Genomic DNA, 19,981 nt, shown 5'->3' on the forward strand with positions numbered 1-19,981 from the left:
CTTCTAGGACGCGGCATTGTTATTAATAGTAATACTGAATATGCACTCGCACAAAACCACATAAAATCACCAAACATAATAACAGTGCCTGAACTTTCGAGACATAGACAATAGCTTATCATATAAAAAGACATTTACACTTTTGTTAACCTGTAGAATACATTTTAGGTATTATTCCGAGCTATTTTAGATTTTTCTCGATTTGTCTATACACTTCTATTCGAGATGTGGTCCCTCTCTCCTCCACCTTATTCCTTTCCCTCTCTTACCATTTACAGCTAATATGCGTATGGTGTACTGCCGTATGATGGACGGTGTGGCTCGATAATAGATATAGACAAAACGAATGTGAATCTAAAGTAACTCGGATAGCTCAGAAGGAAGAGCAGTTGACTTGTAATCAAAAGGTCCCGGGTTCGAGTCCCGGTCCGAGCTATTTTGGATTTTTCTCGATTTGTCTATACACTTCTATTCGAGATGTTCCCTCTCTACTCTACCCCATTCCTTTCCCTCTCTTACCATTTACAGCTAATATGTGTATGGTTTTTTTTTTCTAAAAAATTTAATAATAAATAAATAAGGTCAGTCGGGGGAAGTGCGCCATAAAATTTTCATAGCTGGATTCAATGCAAAATAATTTCTTTTTGTGCTGACTTAAGAATATAATTTTATTAATTTAAGAATATTTGGTATTTTGTGATAACAACCTATAGCCATTCAAGGAAATCGGACCATAAATTAATAATATTTTGCTCAAAGTAACAAAAAAATGGTAGTAGGCGCACTTGCCTCCGGAAATGGGGTAAGTGCGCCTGTGTAAAAAAAAACGCCAATATGAAACATTATAAAGAAAACACTCACTTTAGTCCATAGAGAAATAAGTTTTACACGCATCGCTCTTGGATAATTTTTAATCAATCAATATTATAACAAACTATGGCTGTCAAATCAAATTCGGGGTAAGTGCGCCATATATATGTAAATCAGGGCTTGAAAACATTTCAGAATTTTTATTGATTTATAATTTTTTGCTATGTTAGAGGATTGTGTGCGGATATTATGTTGGAATAAAAAAATGTTAGCCCTATATATAAAATCCATTTTATTTCTAAAACTAAAAAAAACATACAAAAATTTAGGAATTAACAATTTTGAATGCGTTATAACTCAATTACTTAGAATTTGGCCTTATGACATTTGATATGTTTTAGCTGCATTATATCCAGATAACGTGCCTGATCGAACAGCAACCTATTCACGTAAAGTTGCTCTAGACCAAGATATTTCAGTTTTTCTTTTGTAAAAACGAATTAACTAATACGCCCTTTTATTTAAGTCGGCTCAAAACGAAATACCTTGAGTACAAAAAAATTCTGCTGTTAAGTATAACATTTTAATAATAATAATTCATATTAGTAAAACTTATTCTCAAAAAGGTTGGTTATATATGGATCAGGGGCAAGTGCGCCATACGACTATTAACTGTGGCGCACTTGCCCTACTCGACAATTTTTAGGTACATTTTTTCGCATTGCTAAAAAATCATTTATTTGAGTATATATAAATAAAATTCAGGCAGGAAGTTAAAATAAAAGGTTTAAACATATGTATTCACCTTACTGGTTTACAGAAATATGTTATATATCTTGAAATATTTGATGTTATCTTTCACGGAGTCATCTCGGTTTACAGGTCTAAATGACACTTAAAATAAAATGGCGAATAAATCGTATTAAAATGAACATAGCCATTTATGTTTTTTAGTGGAACTGTATTTCAGTTAGTAGCATAGATGTAAGAATGCGGTAATTGTATAACATCAATAGTTCTCGATTTTTTTAGGGTAGGTGCACTTACCCCGTCGGCGCACTTGCCCCACCTGACCTTAATTTACACAAATTAATGTCTAAAACAAACAAATATAACAGTACCTAAACTTTCGAGACATTATACACAAAATAAATTTCTGAACGCACACATGAATAGTTGTTACAGTATTTGACAGGATTGGACAACAAATGTTTGACATGTAATAAACAAAAATGAGCATTTATTGAAATGATTAAGTATTATTACACATATCGAGTTTTCATTGTTTTTAAGATGTATTCTGCTATTCGGGGCGGAGCCAAATCCAACGAATCAATAACCATGAAAATTGGTTCAGCAGATCTCGAGTTATGTGTTGTAACAAACCCGTCTTAGTTTTATATAAGTATATAGATGTATCGAGAATATGAGTTCGATCCTGTGCCGCCCTGTTTAAAACCTGGCGCCCCGGAAGACCGAAAACCTGGTAATGAGGGTGGTGGTAGATCTCTCATATGTGAGAGATCGCCTGGGTAGGTACTTACCACCGCAATGTCTATTTCTGCCGCCAAGCAGCACTGTGTAGTCACTGTTGTGTTCCGGTTTGCTGGGCATTGTAGCCAGTGTAACTACGGGACATAATAAGACTTAACATCTCATGTCTCAGGATGGTGAGCGCAATAGAATACCAAACAATACTTAGTAATTCAAAGTGTTGGATGGAGTTTCTACTGTTTATGGGGCGGTCGTATCGCTTACTATCAGGCGAACACCAAGCTCGTCTCATCATTTAAATCAATAAAAAAAAAAATGAGGACCCTATAATCGGGGTAAAAAGTCCAGGTACACTAAAAAGGGTAATTTTTTCGTTCCCTTGCTGGAAGTAAGAGACCCATTGTCTCATGGCAAACCAATGTAACGCGAAGTGACAGCGCGTTGTAATTTTTTTTATGTAGTATTTTAACTTACTTTGATACTATATTGTCTTTTGTAGGGTACGAGGTATTTATTGATTTATGTATTTCCAGACATCCAAATACCCTTTCTACGCAAGTGCATATAATATTGTATAAGTTTTTTTCTCTAAATGACCGTCGATAACTGTACTGCCGCTCACCCGATAGTAAGTAAGCGATACCCCCGTCCATAAACAGTAACGACACCATGTCGAATTTTGAATTACAGACTACTTACTGCGTGACATTACGCTGAGCTCCGCACCCTGCGACGTAGATTGTAAGTCTCATAATGCCCAGCACGGGCGTAGCCTGGTTTTAGTACGGGGGAGGAAAGGAATTGTCTGTTAAAAAAAATAAGCAACCATGCATAGAGGACATACGTCTTCATTTAAAAAAAAAATAGGTTGTAGCCTTAAAAAGTTTAAAAGCCAATCAATTGTTAATTAAACCAATTTAATAACGAGGCGATTGAAGCCTACCCAACCCCTCCCCCCTCCCCCAATACGACCATAAAACCCAGTAAATACACTGGCTAATATAAACTAGAACACAACAATGCTCGAACACTGCTGCTTGACGACAGAAATAAACACAGCGTTGGTACCCACTCGGATCGCCCCTCGCATACAAGAAACCTGCCACCAGTAAAGATCTAAAAGATTGGGCGTAGTTTTTACTGCCACCTCCTCGACGTCAACCTGTCCTGGGAATTGGTGGCTTTGTAACTTTCTACGTATTTTTACATATTTCTATGTTTTACACGATTTGTTAATTTAAGACTATGTAAGTATGTAGGACTAGGTACTGTGGTCAATGACTTGTATCGTGCCAAAGGTAGATATAGCACAATAATTGTGTACGATAGAATGTTTTTTATTTTGTATATATTTTTTACAAAATAAAAAACATAGCATAATATACATTCAACACGGTTGTTTGTTACGCGTTAATTGTTGTCTTACATACGTCTGAATATTCAGTTATATGTGTATTAACATAATAATATTCCTAACAGCAGTAGTATGGGTACTATATTACAGCCAAAATAAATAAGTCGTAAACACGAAATGGTACGTCAGTCATTGACTGCAGAATTAATCAGTTTGTCCAATTTAACATACCTATAGACATGTAAGACGTAACCGTACCTCTTTTTCTCTTATTTGAGCGTTGTAATCAGCACAATTCACCACATGCACACGTATTTTATATGGAAACTATTACGATCTTAAATGTCCGATAGTTGTAAGCTTTGATTTACATCGGAAACGCAGGAATACGGCTACGAAGGTCATGCGCTTGACAAAATCAAGTTCTAGGTCAAGGTCGCGGCCTCGTGGTGCGCAAGTGCAAGAGGTCAGTGTTGCCAGCGAAAAGTCGCGCCCATTTTGGTATATACGCCTGACAAAATTTTATAGCAATGTGGCAAATTTACGAGAAAGTTAAATTGATATTTTTAGAATTTAAAAAACGAAAGAAAAAGGAATTTCGTGATGATTGTGAATAATTTATGGCTTAAATTATTATACTGTCACTAAAAACTACACGCCAGTTTGTATATTTTGTTTGATTTCTTCGTTTTTCTAAGGTCTATCATTTGTAATAACATCTCCTTAGCGATTGGTCCATTGAATAGAGTGGGATAATACAAGTAAATAGATGATTCACAGTTTAGCGGATGTAAGAGGGCAGTCATTTTTATCAAGTTTCGTGTTTATAACTTCATACGAATATTTTATAACTAGAGGTATAAGTATACTATATATGATAGTGGAAAACAACGAACTCTCATTCTAGGGCAGATGACGCGTGTTGTGATTGTGATAGTCAAGACTTTTGTTCTGTGAATCATTGTGGTGGAACTAGTGGGGGATTTAAATATATCTAAACAAATTACTGTAAAACAAAGAGAATATAACCACTGTAAAAGAGTCACTGATAGTCTAAAGACGAGATGAGTCGACATAATTTAAAAGAAAATGAAACATTTACGGAAAAAGGGTCCATGCCTTCGCCAGAAGATCAAGGGCAAAAGACGCCAAACAAAGATGAAAATGTTCATGATTTAACAGTCAGTTCCGAACAACACTCTATGCAAAAATTTGACCCAACAGAGGCAGAGGAATCCACGACCATACAGTCAACTTGTTTACTCTCACCTCAGTTTCCAGAATACAGTTCAAAATCGTCACGACTACTCAGTTTTAGTGGTTGGCCGTCCCATAAACGCCAGAAACCTGAGGATCTTGCAGATGCTGGGCTGTTCTACACGGGCGATGATGACAAAACTATTTGTTTTTACTGTGGTGGGGGAATTAAAGATTGGGAAGAGACCGACGACCCGTGGGAAGAACATGTTCGGTTTTTTAGTGACTGTGATTTTGTTCGAAATAAAATTGAAAATTAAATATTTGTGTTGTCAAATGATGGTTTAAATACATACCTACTGTTCATTTACGTTGTTTTATCATCTTATAATATTATTGTTCTTTATTAAACGCAGTCATTCGAAATGGAAACACTTATTTTACAAATTTGATTAATAAACATTTTCCTAATACTTACTTACCTAATTTCCAAAAATCAATTGGCGTCATACATGGGGGCATGAATATTAAAAGAATTTTATTTTAGACACTGTTCTTGTTATTTAGGAAATAAATAACCGAGCATCAAATACGTACCGCTGTATTTTTTATTATACATTATACTTTTTTCCTGTAGTATTATCTATATTATGGTCTTTTCAATACATTTTGGATTATTGTTTGATTGGATTAGAGAAGACTGACAATAAAAAATACAAATGTATTTAAAAAGTAGGTATTATTTATAAATTACTTTATGTGTGATATTTCTTCAAATAAGGTCTTTTATTTGGTACAAATCTTTCGAGCTAAGTATTGTACGACATTCAAGTTATTGTAATAATACTTTGTTTTAAATTTATTATTGTAATGTATAAATTTCGTTTGTAGTACAGATTCTGTTAAGACCGTGCTATGACGATAAAAAATATCGGTACTAGCAAATTGTATAAGAACGTGATAGCACGTCAGTCACCGAGGCTCCGTCAGTAAACACGAGAGACACGAGTCAGTCGAAACATATACTTACGTATAAAATGTTCCTTTGTGTTCCTTTACTTTACTTTATTTAATATTTTATTTTACGCAGTATAGCCAATGAAATAAAACACTTCCATAAATATATTATGTATAATGTAATAATTATCTAAGTAAAATAACACAATAATAAAATCGAATATTTAATAAATTGGGTCACAAAAGAAAACGAACAAAAACATACACGGATACACCATACTTAATAATATTTTAACAACAATTATTATTAACAAAATGTCTATTAACCTTTGCTTTAAAATTAGTAATCTTCGTACCCTCAACCACTGTTGTCAAGATGGTATAACATTGACACGTTGCAAAATATTGTTCAGTCGTTCAACAACCATCATGAGTACATATTTCGCTTGTGAAAAATTGTATCGTGACTAAATATCGTTGGAATAAATAATGATCTACCAAGATATCCGGCAGAAGACATCCCAATATAAACTTTACCCTGGCAGCTACCATTAGATATAATCCATAATCAAATTTATGATTTAGTTTAATATCTCATAACGAATATAGCTGAATGAGTATTTTACTTTACCAAATTTTTGCCACATAACTATACAAGCTCTAAGTGATGGAGTAGAGAAGGAAATAATAGATATATTTGCATTCTATAACTGGATATGCATCTTTCAGTTTTCCGCGTTTTTATAAAAACTTGTAAAATACTGCATTAACCTTAAGTATAGTGTATCCTTCCTTGCCCTTTCAGTGCGGATTTATTAACCATAACATTAGGCAAACCTTACACGATCAATATACTAAAATTGAACCAACAAAGATCTTAATATCAATATTGAAAATGTAAAGTTTCCTGAAGGACGCTAATTTATATGGCGTGTTTAAGACGGAATAAAACGTCGAGCATGTGACGGCATGACGTGATAGGACGTCGACCGCAGAGAAAGGGTCAAAAATGTCATCCTGGTATTGTAATACTCATAAAATTCATAATTTTAATAGCATTTCGGTTCCCGTCGCGTCTCTACAATCGGAACATATTGTGAAGTCTTAATCAAAACAGGTTGTGACCCAATGAAGAAAAAAACGGACTTAAATATTGCGTTTCGTACGATCAATCATATTGTCAGAGGTTCTATTGTGATTATATTAAGTTTTACAACACCAAGATGTTCAGATCAACAAGCTGCTCAAACCGAGAGCTAAGCTAAAATCTGAAAACGCTTATAAACAAAACAACTTACATTATTTCTCGATATAACTTGGAGATAATGTACACAAATTTACGTTTTATTACAATATGAGTTTATTTTTACGGTGGGACAACAACATAATCCAAAGTTTTCTACAACAATTTCATTTATGAAGTCTACGAACTAGTATAAACTCATCGTGGCGACCCAAACTCATCTTACGAAAGGTCTATGTCCAAAGATAGAGCTGAAAATAAGACCTTATGAAAATGTCAAATGTAAGTTCCAATTATAAGCAATTGAAAACCAGTTAATTTATTCATGCCCATCATGGGATGCCAATTTATTTGTAAGTAGGCCAAATGGCATTTGTCGCAACGGAAGAATTTTAAATGTATAAATGTAAATAAGTGAAGGTTGATGCGTAAGGCCCATTTTTCATACATTTTGTTTGTAGCATAGTATGTACTTTTAGCATATAGCAAACATTTTTATAGAAACATAGTATTTTGGACATAATTTAAAAAAAAATATTTATGACTTCAATGCCATCTAGCGAAAAAATTGCGGCAGAAAGACGTACGCATTCGCCTTAATATAAATATTTGTTTACATTATCTGCAAGTTGTATCAAAAAATATTCTACATTAGGCCCTTTATATAGCAAAACATATGGCGATTAGAGCGCCACCCGACCGACGCGGCAGTTTTGAGAACTCTCCTATAAAATTTACATAGTTATACATAACAGCATACTTCAACCATAATTAAGAACATTGCAACTGATTTATATGTTTTTTATATTTCATGTAAGAATATACATTGTCATAGCCAATGGGCACTGCATGATCTGGGGCCTTATTCTCTATCCCGCACGTTATTGTGACAGTGTGTAACAAGCACGTAACACAACGCATCATGTTTAGGACTATAGAAATTTGGCTTACAGAATACTATTCCACGCACATTTCTCGAAGATAACATGACACAGCCGCGTTACGCGTTTACACTATCATACAGAATAAGGGCCCTGACTGATCTGAGATGTAACAATATAAAAACAGATACGCGAAACCACACCGTCTTGTAACCATAATGAATAAACATATTGCATTAAAATAAACTATTTTATCGTGGTTTTTTATATTATAATTTTCTCCCGACGTTTCGAAGACTTTGCAGCCTTCATGGTCACGGCGGGACTGAGGTGTTGTTCATCCGCAAAGTCAGAGTTACAATATATACCTACATTTTACAATTTAAAATTATACAACTTTTTAAATATTTTTGCTGTTGTTCCGTAAAATCGCGCGAAATCTACGCCATCTTGAATTCTTTGAAAACGTATAATCACGTCAAACGATATTTTACCCTTTCTACACAAATATATTAGGAAACAAAATATATTTTCCCCATTTCATCATTTGCTAAATTAAAGGGGCCACTTATGGATTACACAAGGCCGGCCCTATGTATAAGGAAGCATAGAGACTGGAACAAAAAACCTCTTAAAGAACATAATATTTGATACATTAAACAAAAATAATTAATACGTCATTTATTAAATTCGCTGGGGTCTGAATGGCATTTGTATAGTAACCGAAAAATATTTTAAAGGAAAAGTAACTTAACACCAAACAATATTTAGTCGAAATTACATTTGAAATGTTATCTTTTTTTTAAGTTTTTTTTTTATATTGTTCCGCACAGGCCCGGATCCATGTTTTAGCTTCGTGTTTTTTGGAAGCGAGGAGTACATTTTTCATAAAAAAGATAATCATTTTTTATTAAATTTAGTGCAGTGAGTAAAATTTTTCTTATTAATTACATCGAATTTATGGATCTGGGGGGCCAAAAAACCCACCCTCTGGAACCGCGCCTGAACTTTTTTCTATAGTTAAATAATAAAGGTTACTTTTAACCTTAAACAACCTAAAATTTTTTATTTACTTTTTTGTTTTTTATAACTTCATAAGTAATTTTTTTAAAAGTTTTTCGTGACTTAAATACTTTTTAACCTCGTGTCTCTGAGTTATATCATAGAACAAATAGCAAAAACAATAGATTAATGGAATTTAAATGACATTGAGAACTGTCAAACTGCCACGTCATAGTATACTGTATTTTGCCATAATTGTTATAAAGTGAATTGCATGGCTGTCTCGCGTGGTGCGGCGTAACAACGGAGGCTTTATGCTACAGAAATATATTTTTCAGAATTTATAGTTCGTTTTAGTATTGCAAACTTGCGACCACAGATTTACTTAATGTCGAAAAAAGCCTTAAATATATAAAAACGTATTTTTGTTATATAATTGCTTATTAAAATTCATGGTTTATGGTACCCGAGCCTTTTCTGAAGTTACACCACCGCACGCGCAGGACCGGCACAAAATATAAATTACCCTGCCAGATCCGTACGGTCAGCACAACAGCCGCGGACGAAACCGCAGTTTATCTTAACCTCTTAATCGATGTAGTTTAAACTCTACACTAAGGCGATATGACACATTTTTAATCGAATCTTTAATTCATTTCACAAATAAAAGGGTGGTTTCTTATTGTACCCACATCGCATCAAAGTACGGCCAACATAAAAAATAATACAACCGGCATAAGCGAAATTGTGCCAACATTGGATCAAACAAGCAGGTGTTATTTAAGCCTTAGACGTTCCGCGATGCACTCCCAGGTCATCTATCCGACTTTCCAGCGCTTTGTAAATGATTAGGAGCGTCAGCAAACGCGAATTTCAACCTATAAGCTTCCGCAACAAGTACGCTTATGTTAGAATCCGTCCAGTTTTGAGTGGGGACGTTTTGTAAGAGTATCATTAAGCCTTGGAAGTCCCTTTCTAACATCAACCTCTCTCTCCAATGGAGTAGGAAGGCAGCACACACGTACAACTGGAATATCGCGAACCCGTCTGACTCTGCCAGGTAAGTGTCCCACAGGCGAATGGTGCAGGGGAGAGGAATTTCCCTGGTCAGCAGGTTGTTCATCCAGCGGAATGAGAACTGCAAGTAATCAACCCCGTGGCTCTGCAGGTGTTCGTGTAATGGTAAGTCGATGCGCCGTATTAGCTCCTTTAGTTGATTCACCTGGAATTACAAGTAAAATATGAATTCTACATATATAGCATATCCTTTTAAATTATAGGCAGAGGTTTTATCACATTTTAGCTTTATTTGGACCTAGGTAATTGGGAGAGACGACGTGGAGATCCTTGGGGGAGGCCTATGTTCAGCAGTGGACTTCCTGTGGCTGAGATGATGATCATGAATTGGGAGAGAATCTCTTGCCATTTACGGGGCACGATTCCAGACTCCGAGCTGGCACAGGTTGTGCGTATAAATAACTAACAACACAATAGTATTTGTAAAACATTTATTATGTTTACCAAGAAGCGATAATATTACGCGCAAAAGGAAAATGTAATTACTGAATTATAATGAACACGTTGCAAACGACATTCTTATGGAAGGTCAGATCGAGCTGTCGCGAAAATAAATAAACTACGGAACTTCTTCATTACAACAGTCTCCCTTCGAACATCACAGACAAACTAGGAGAAAATAATCTGTGTTTATTATTTACTTTTTGACTGTGCAAAGTAATGTTTTAATGTTTCCAAATTTGGCACACAAAGTAGCGTTATCACAACTCGCAAGCAGTAATGAACGGTCTTATCAGCTGATAAAAAAAAATATTTTCATGTTTTTTAAACAATATTGATTATTGAATTGCATTTACGAATTTTATTTCAATGTAGTAATTACCGTCTTATATAGATCGTTGCTGTAACACAAATTAATTAATAGCTATAGTATAGTAATAATAATATTTTTCTTTCCTCTGGAACCTTTATTATCAGTAGTCTGGCGTCATACTAACCTTATACTGTATTCCTAACTGAGCAAATATGTAATTATCCTGTATGCTATCCAGGAACTTGGACAGGCACCAGAATGAATCCGCTTCTATTATGTCCCGTTGTTCCTCTGTGAGTTTGTCTAAAGGATAATTGTCCAATTCTTCCCCTGGCGCGGCCTCCTGCAGGAACACCATGAAGAACGGCGTCACGAGGTCGTTAATGCCTTGCACGTACCCTGACGCTGGATGCCTGATCGCCCAGATATACAGGATTCGCTCAAACATCACCTGAAAAGATATATGTTTATTAGATTTTGAATGCAGCTACAAAACATCAAAACCAGCTGCAATAGAATATGATTATTTGCGTTCTTTTTACTATTAATTACACAAAACCAATTTCTTTATATATCTAATAAAAAAAATTGGCCGGTGGTAGGTTATTTTCATTACCCTGGATAACTACCATCGTACAAACACAACTCGCTAGTGACCCAGGCAAGCGTCTCGCATACCGATAATAGCCTGTGTACTGTTTTTAACAAGCGTAATCAACCGGCAGGGGAAAACTCCTTATTGATACTCTATTTGGTTGCTCCACTTACCATTAAGTCCAGTTGAATCATTACCCTGTCCATAGTTACTCACCTGGACAGTATGCTGCTGAAACAACGCGACCAGGGGACTCATGCGCGGTATGTCTATGTGTATTTGTCTGTACGTATCGTCATCCCTCTCTGACTCGTAGTACTGTCGCACCAGGTGTTTGTAGTCGGCTCTCTTTCGCTCCAAAGTCTCCGCTCGACGTTCGGAGTTCGCTGGCAGGTAGCCGGCTAGGAGACGCCATGTTACTGCTCGTGCCTGTAGAATTTAAAGGTTTAGATTTTGGAAATTGTAGAGTACAAATACAACACGCATCACGTCTTTATCGCCTAAAGGAGGTGCACCAAGGTCACCCACTTTTCACAACGTGTGCTTCGTCCCTTGATGAGATAGGGGGCGAGCTTCACGCAATATCGGGCACAAATTCCAAATTTCGGGCAGGAAAACCCAATGCCACTTTGCCCGACCTGGAATTCCAATCCATAACCTCAAAGCGGTGTCGTACACTGCAGGTATAACAACTGCGCCTCTGATGCACTCAGTAAAAGGTAATTTTTCATAAATTTTGAAAACCTATATAAAGACAGTCGTCTTAGTCTAGCTAGAGACAGCAGAAGACCCTTGCTTTGGTTTCCAAGTCGGACATTTTATGTGGGTTTTTCTTACAGTTTGTATCCGGGACTAGATTCTCAGAGCTGGAGTTAGGCACATAGTCTATCGTAAAAACTAAGCTTTATAAATCGTTTGATATCATGTGTGACTTACGTCTACTCTACATTGGAGTTTAATGAGCGCAGAACTATATTTTTCATTATTATAACATGTCTTTTTAACATCCATATTCCTCTGCAGTAAATTTATCTTGCTTGAAGCAACTAAAAACGTAATACTACAGGTACAGTCAGCCACAAAAGCAATGTCTGATCAAATCCAAAAATTAAAATCGCATTGTTACATGTAGTTGGATTGAGACATTTTTTTTTATATCTGCACAGCTAATTTACTCCACTGCACCTGGTGGTAGGTGGAGTGGGGTTCAATAGAATGTCGTCTGACCAAAGATGATTACCACTCGGCAGTCGACACAATTCTGCCGGCCTGTTTGAACTAGCTGATCCCGGAACGCCAGATACTACCATGGGGCACTATAGCGGATTTAAACACCTTGTTAAACCTCGGTGGTCGCCATCCGGACGAATATAAAATATATCTTACCACCAGAAAATCTTTATGTGAAATAAAGTAAAATTCTTTTATTTTATTTTTGTAAACAGACAAAAATAATAAGAACTACTGGTGGTGGATCTTTCATATGTGAGTCTACCTGGGTAGGTACCACCGCAATGTCTATTTCTATCGCCAAACAGCAGTGTGTAGTCACTGTTGTATTCCGGTTTGAAGGACATTATAGCCAGTGTAACTACTGGACATAAGACTTAACATCTCATGTCTCCGGATGGCGAGCGCAGTGGAATACCAAACAATACTTTGTAACTCAAGGTGTTGGATGGTGTTTCTACTGTTTATGGGCGGTCGTATCGCTTACCATCAGACGAACGGCAAGCTTGTCTCGTCATACAAAGCAATAAAAAAAGAAAACAAAAGATATTTTTTTTTTTAAGTTTTGAATATGTTCGGATATTTATGGGGATGACTGTACATCTGACCCAGTTATGACTGGTGACGTCACGTGTCACGGCGCAGTTAAGTCGACACTAACCAGATTAGCGGAGTTTTGCGAATATATTGCCAAATTCTGCTGGAAAGGTTCCAAGGGTCACCAAAGGTCAAGGATTTTACGCAGTTAACTTATATAGTTTATGGTTATCTAAATAAGGTATATTTAGGTAATGTCAAAATGAAATGTATACTACCCTCTTTTCAGTTATCAACGTTGTCATTTGTATTCGCAGTATTTGACTATCGTGACAATGATTTAATGTAACTATATTACTCGCGGGTACTTCCTCTTGAAAAACTTTTATGAGAAATCAATAGGAAGTAGCATATACCTGTATATTACCTATATAATATGATCTATTTGTGCCATTTTATCGAAATCCTTTCGGAAGTTAGTAGTATACTTTAACAACATTCAACAGCTACGAATCGTGGGGCTGCAAGCCAGGGCTCATGTCCCGGGCAGTGAATTTCGAGGATACACAACTCATCATTAACAGAACTGACTACTGAGACGTCGAGTACATTAAACACAAATTATTTTCCGCGGGGCCCGACATGACGATTATAACAAAGGTAAAAATGTAGGTGAGCGGTGGTGACATTTTCCAGATTTTGACCCACCTCGCATAAATTCAAGATCAGGGGCTGACATTTAATTATGGTATAGTCACAAAGTAAACATATGTTTTCCTTTGTTTTTATCCATAAATACAGGTGCAGGAAGGGCACAGGGCTATTATTGTTAGCTGGACTGAAACTCATAACATAAACTTTAAGGACATTGGCATCTTCCAGAGTATTCTCTCAGAGTCCCAATATGACGCAGCTGTCCTTGTGTATACTAAGTTGTAAATAATTTAAAATGATTGGTACTATTGTTTCTTTTACTATGGGGCTGGCATAGTCTCCTAAGAGACTCAAATTCTCTAAACAAATAAAGAGAGAAAAAAACAATGCAGCCCGCACTAGTCGCAAACCAGATACTATAATGTAAAGTGATACTGCAGGTAAGGACGTGGTCGCACCGCGCGCATTTTACCGTCCCTTAGCTACCTTCCATCTAACTACGCGCTATATGTAAACATTTACCCCCTTATTCATAGACGTTATTTATCTAAGGACGGAGCATTGCTGTGATAAGTCTGTTTCTCAGCTTTTTTTTTATCGGAAAGCCAACTAGATTCAAGTTGTACCTCAATATTAGCCAATCACAACAGTCTACGCACTGCGAAGGCTGCTGTGCCGTCAGCACCGAGAAACAAACATGTTGTCACAGCAATGCTCCATCCTTAGATAAATAACGTCTATTAATAAGTGGGTAGGTCATCAACGACAGTTTTGGGGTTCACAGCATGGATGATGAACTATAGGAATATCGTTTGAAGAAAACTAGTTTGTCCCAGTCATATTTGTCACCCCATTGCTTACTTGCTTGTTCTTTAAGCGACCAAATTATTCGAGAATGAATATAAGCATTTCCACGATCCCCTCCCCCGTGAAAATGTTTTTCCGGGATAAAATCCCGCTATGTATTTTCCCGGGATAAAAAGTATACAATGTCCTTCCCGACGTTTCAAACTAGGTCTATACAAAAATTCAGCAAAATCGTTTCAGTGATTCAATTGTGAAAGCGTAACAGAGTTTCTTTCGCATTATTATAATACAAATAAGCATATAATGCGACCTTTTCAACACTTATATTAAAATATATTATACGACAAAAAAAAAAGTCGGTTGTCTACCGACTGACTCGATAACGATCCCAATAGCTTTTATTGAACGATTTTCAAAATGAACCAATCAGAACAAAGCTTTATTGTCATCCTTACAAATGAATCATTTTGATTGTTTCATTCTCGGAATCGGATATAAGATTGAGATTGGGATCGTTCATTAAAAACAGTTGTAAGACTAAACAACACCATCCACAAGTTTAAATTGCATTAAAATCGACGAAATGTAGTTAAATACATTAGTTCCCATACCTACCTTTCCTACTTTGCTTTCCTACCTTCCACTTCGCAAATAAACATTAAAATCTAAAGGTATGTCTAAATTAAAGCTACTAACAACCAGGTGTGAATACGCCCTAAATCTAAAACAATGGCCGACATTGTTGAACTAGAAACCGCATATCGCCTTTTGAATTACAAGTGGCTATCGAATTGTAGCCACGAACGACGCACAACTATCCAAACGGCATGACGTGACACTATTTAATGGGTATGGTGATCAAACGGCTGGCGAGACGAGATTTACCACGTAAAGATAAAAAAGTTATCTGGTTATACGACAAAGTAATAAAAAAAGGAAATCGACAAAAAGCATTACAACAGACAATTCTAGTATTTATAGTTAGATTTTTTATCTTATTTTGGCACAGCAGAGATTATTGTATTTGAATAAATGTAGGAAGAGCATGTCTCGCACAAATTCCATAACCAGGCAAATTATGATTTAAAAAAAAAAATGGTTGTCCTATCTCGAAATGGAACCTAAAATTCCACCATTGAGCTGACATAATAGAGAGACAACAATCTAATTATCGTGACGTAGAATAAACAATGTTGCAGAAAAATGAGAAACTAGGTATTTTTCTATTGTTTCAGTTATATTCTAATAGTAACAACCTATTAATGTTAAGCAGTACACAGACAATTCCTCTGGAGTTAAGTTTTCATGATAGAATCAGTTACTCATTAAAATCAATGACCCACATACACATCCCTATCTACAAAGAAATAAAAAATCAACAAATTAATTATAATTTGTGACACATTCATTTCAAAATCCATATAAACACAGATAATGATCACTTGATAAAAAATATCAACACAAACAGATATGATAAGATTGTGTATTATATAATAGAATGCACCACTGAAAGACAAACTTTGTAAGTTTGAAAAAAACACACACACATCAAGCATTTACTCTCAAAAAGGTAGGCATAGGTGCAACTAGTGTTCCCATTTTTTGACATGTGTATTTCATCCCATGCTGTGTTAACGGGCGAACCTATTGTCATATTGGTCACAAATTTCAGACACCAGGTTGATACTGAATAGAAAAACCTAATACCACTTTGCCTGACCCAGGGATTGACCCCGAGGCGTCAGCACTGCAGTCGTACCGTGATAAAACTACGCCACCAAGGCAAAGTCAAAATTATTAATAGGATATAGAACATAGGCCACTAAGGGTGACTACATGTAACTGTATATGTTAGAAAATAATCTGCTTAATTGTTTTGTGTCATCGCACGTTGTATCTGCGTTATTATTATTATCGATTGAACATTAAACAAAGCTTTAAAAGTGAACAAACAATAACTGATCACAAAAATACAAATACCTGTATTAGTCATTACACCCTTTGACTATGATTCATAGTTTGACTGTAACACGTTTTAACAAAGCTTAGGACGATTTCAAGGCAACTTCTCAGAAACAAAACCACTCAATGAATGACATGGAAAGATAATATGGGAACATAGTAACATATTATATCACTGTGAGATAACATAGCAACAAAATTTTGGTGAGCATAGAGGTATACAATATTTCTTCTTATTAGATATACCCTATTGAGTGATATTATAAATATTTAAAATTTCATAATTTTTACTATTTATCCAGCGCACACAACGGAAGCTCTGAAAGAGGATACATTTTCCCCGTTTATGCAACATTTCGCATTGATGCTCCTCTCCTATTGGTTATAGCGTGATGTTATATAGCCTATAGCCTTCCTTGATAAATAGGCTATCCCACACAAAAAGATTTTTTCAATTCAATCCAGTAATTTTTGACATTAGCATATTCAAAAACCAAACTCTTCAGTTTTATATACTTATAATAGTATAGAAGTAAAGATTTGTATATTATGATCAGTAGCATAGCTTGCCATAAAGAAGCCCTTGTAGATTAGTTGGAGGCCCTTCAGTAGAGTGCAACTTTTGGGTCCCCAATTAATTTTATGTAAGTATGGGCAGAGAGATCCCTAAAGTTCACTGGCCCCATATGACTAATAAGCCTGATATGGTGATAGCAGCACCACTGATTATGATGTATTTAATATAAAACTGGATAGCACATTAAATAACCAAAAAAATTACTATAAAATCTATATTAGAAATAATAGCTATAGGACTGTCTATAGAAAACGGTGGTTATTAAACTTTGTTCTTTAATTCTTTGCAGTTTGTAAATTGTGAGATTGTAACGACATGAAAATAGACTACTTTGAACGGTTTTAAACGTAAAGCTGAAACAAAGTGGCTTTTATATCCAGAGCTATAGAAATGTCAAACAGTTTATTAAATAAATCCTGTGTCCCCAGCATTCAGATTATTTATGGCAGTGGTAATGACATAAATTCCAATTGCTTACGTGTATAAACAAATTGCATGAATAATTTTAAAATAGAATAAATTATTTACTAACACCCAGTTTACTTGTCATGAAAATCAATACAATTCAATACATCAAGATCTACTGTTTGGATAAATTAAATAAATGTTTTAAAATAAAGCTATTTTTTAGATTTTATAATGGTTTTCTATATATTCATTTTTGCCAGAATTTTATTATACAAAATGTAGGTAGATATGTATAAACCGGAGTGAATATTGTTTCATAATATGCAATAGTCAAACGATGACCCTGTAATCAGTACATTCAGTCTTTTAATTGACTGGAACGGGTCTTAGTATTTGGGTTTCAACCAATTTTATACAAGAACGATACCGAACTCCAAGAATATGTAGCGAATTCACCTGATTATAGTAGATATTGACTTTTCAGACAACCTAAACCTCAGTACTCCCCATGACCATGAAGGCTGCAGTCTTCGAAACATTGGGAAGTTAAATGTAAAATACTTAAAAATGCAATAAAATATGCAAACTGTAATTATTTCTATATCTAACATTCATATCAACATAAGAAATGATTAATTTATCATATTGGGGTATTTGAATACAACTTACATACAAATGTGTTGGAAGTAAATTTACCAAGCTGACTGACCAACTTGCGGATGGATATATGAAATAATTTAAGATGAAATGAAATAGGTACCATGGAAAATAAAACCCAATGTAATATGGCACAGAGATGCAATTTGAGAGATTCTTATTTTAAGTCCCACAATTATCTGTTTTTATTACTATCAATAGTAACCAGTGCATTCTCTGCCCATAATACATCCTCAATCACTACTGTATCTTCAGTGTATAAAATTTATTAGTACAATCCACAAAACTGCTTTGGTTCATAGTATGAAATATGTGATATAAGTTAATAAGTTTCATTGACATTGGCAGATGCGCAAACTGCGCCTTGCCAGAGAGAGAAGAAAAAAAAAAGTTAATAACTTTATAAGTGATATAAGTTAATGTGTAAGAACACAACTATGTAAGAAACTCAAATGCTTTTGTATACAGAGATGTTTATAGTTTCAAAAGCTATAAAATAAAAGGAATATGTGATTGTTTTGTACAATATATGATTTTAAATTAGAATTAAGAAAATATACAGAAATTGCTGTAGAGTAAATTGAAGTAATGGTAGATTTTTAGTTACAATCAAACCTAATATTTTTTCATTTCAGTTACACAAAAATACTTCACTATCAGTTTGTATTGAAAATGTTATCTAATAATTGTGCTAAGTATTTAAATAATAAAAAAAACTCACTTTGACAGGTATTCCAGACCAGCTGATCTGTTTGAGCTCGTCCAAGTTCACAACCGCGATCTCGTGGAGCTGCTGGAACCGCTCCAGCTTGGACTCGCTGCTCTCCTCGCGCGAGGACAGCGCCGAGGGGCGCACGGGCCGCGGCCGCCCCGGGTAGTGCCGCAGCCCTGCCCCGCCGCCCTTACGAACTTCATTCTTACGCACTTCCGACACCTCCTCCCGTCCCTTTACACCGTCACTCTCCTTTACGTCACTTTTATTTACATTCTTACTACTATTCCTATGAGAATTTATTACGTTTAAAGCCGCCGTCTGCGATATGGCCTTCGATATTTTAGTCTCCGCGATGCCCGAGATAATGTCGTCGTCGCCCAAGTCCCAGGCGTCGTTCACGGATGCCTGGAACTGCTGATACGATGACCCCGACATAACCTCTTCTTGTCCGACCCTCTGGCAAGGTCTCCCCGGTAACGCGCGTTGCGGTGTCCTCCAAAACGTGTCTGGTAACAAGCCGTTCTTGTCATATTCGACTTGGTAACTTTCCATAATAATCTATAGTTTGGAACATTCTAAATAACTTTGTTGGAAAACAATAAATTACAAGAAAATTTGTTGATATGACAGTTGACATATCATTCGCGATGATTATGGCAAAAATTGCGTTCCAGTGTACCATTTAGCTTACTAACCAAAGCAAATATTGTTATCTCACCACAAAGTATGTAGTAAGATAGAAAAGGACGTTTTCCTGTGCTAAATAATTTACCGGTATAGACATCATAGTTCATACAACTGCCCATAGACATCTTTTAAAAAAATATCCAGTGATTCGGTTCAACGTTGTAAACTTTTGGCTAAGATGTTTTTATTACATAGATACGTTATCCGAGCTCAATACTGGCAAGACGAAAGTAAGGTAACTGCCCGACATTCACTTAGTCAACCTCCAACCACTGTCGCGACTAGTCGGCTTACTAACTTTTTGTATTTTTATAAATAAAATGCCTTCCTGTGTTTTTAGACGATGTACACATTATACTCCAACTGTGAATGAAAAACGTTTC

At 35.6% G+C, this 19,981-nt stretch overlaps 1 protein-coding gene and 1 non-coding gene across 2 annotated transcripts; one reads left to right on the plus strand and one right to left on the minus strand.

Moving 5' to 3' along the window:
• The first annotated feature begins 362 nt into the window (after positions 1-362).
• On the plus strand, positions 363-435 carry Trnat-ugu. The gene has a single exon. It is a non-coding gene; the product is annotated as a tRNA-Thr (tRNA).
• Positions 436-5,972: 5,537 nt separating this feature from the next.
• LOC115455703 (TBC1 domain family member 22B) lies at positions 5,973-19,567 on the minus strand. The gene is made up of 4 exons (XM_030184372.2): positions 18,918-19,567; positions 11,581-11,793; positions 10,954-11,220; positions 5,973-10,160 (listed from the first exon to the last, which is right to left on the minus strand). The coding sequence occupies exons 1-4, from the start codon at positions 19,461-19,463 to the stop codon at positions 9,753-9,755; spliced, it is 1,434 nt and encodes a 477-aa protein (XP_030040232.1). The 5' UTR covers positions 19,464-19,567; the 3' UTR covers positions 5,973-9,752.
• Between the last annotated feature and the right edge of the window lie 414 nt (positions 19,568-19,981).

This window comes from Manduca sexta, chromosome 9 (genome assembly GCF_014839805.1).
Source record: "Manduca sexta isolate Smith_Timp_Sample1 chromosome 9, JHU_Msex_v1.0, whole genome shotgun sequence".
Taxonomy (NCBI): domain Eukaryota; kingdom Metazoa; phylum Arthropoda; class Insecta; order Lepidoptera; family Sphingidae; genus Manduca; species Manduca sexta.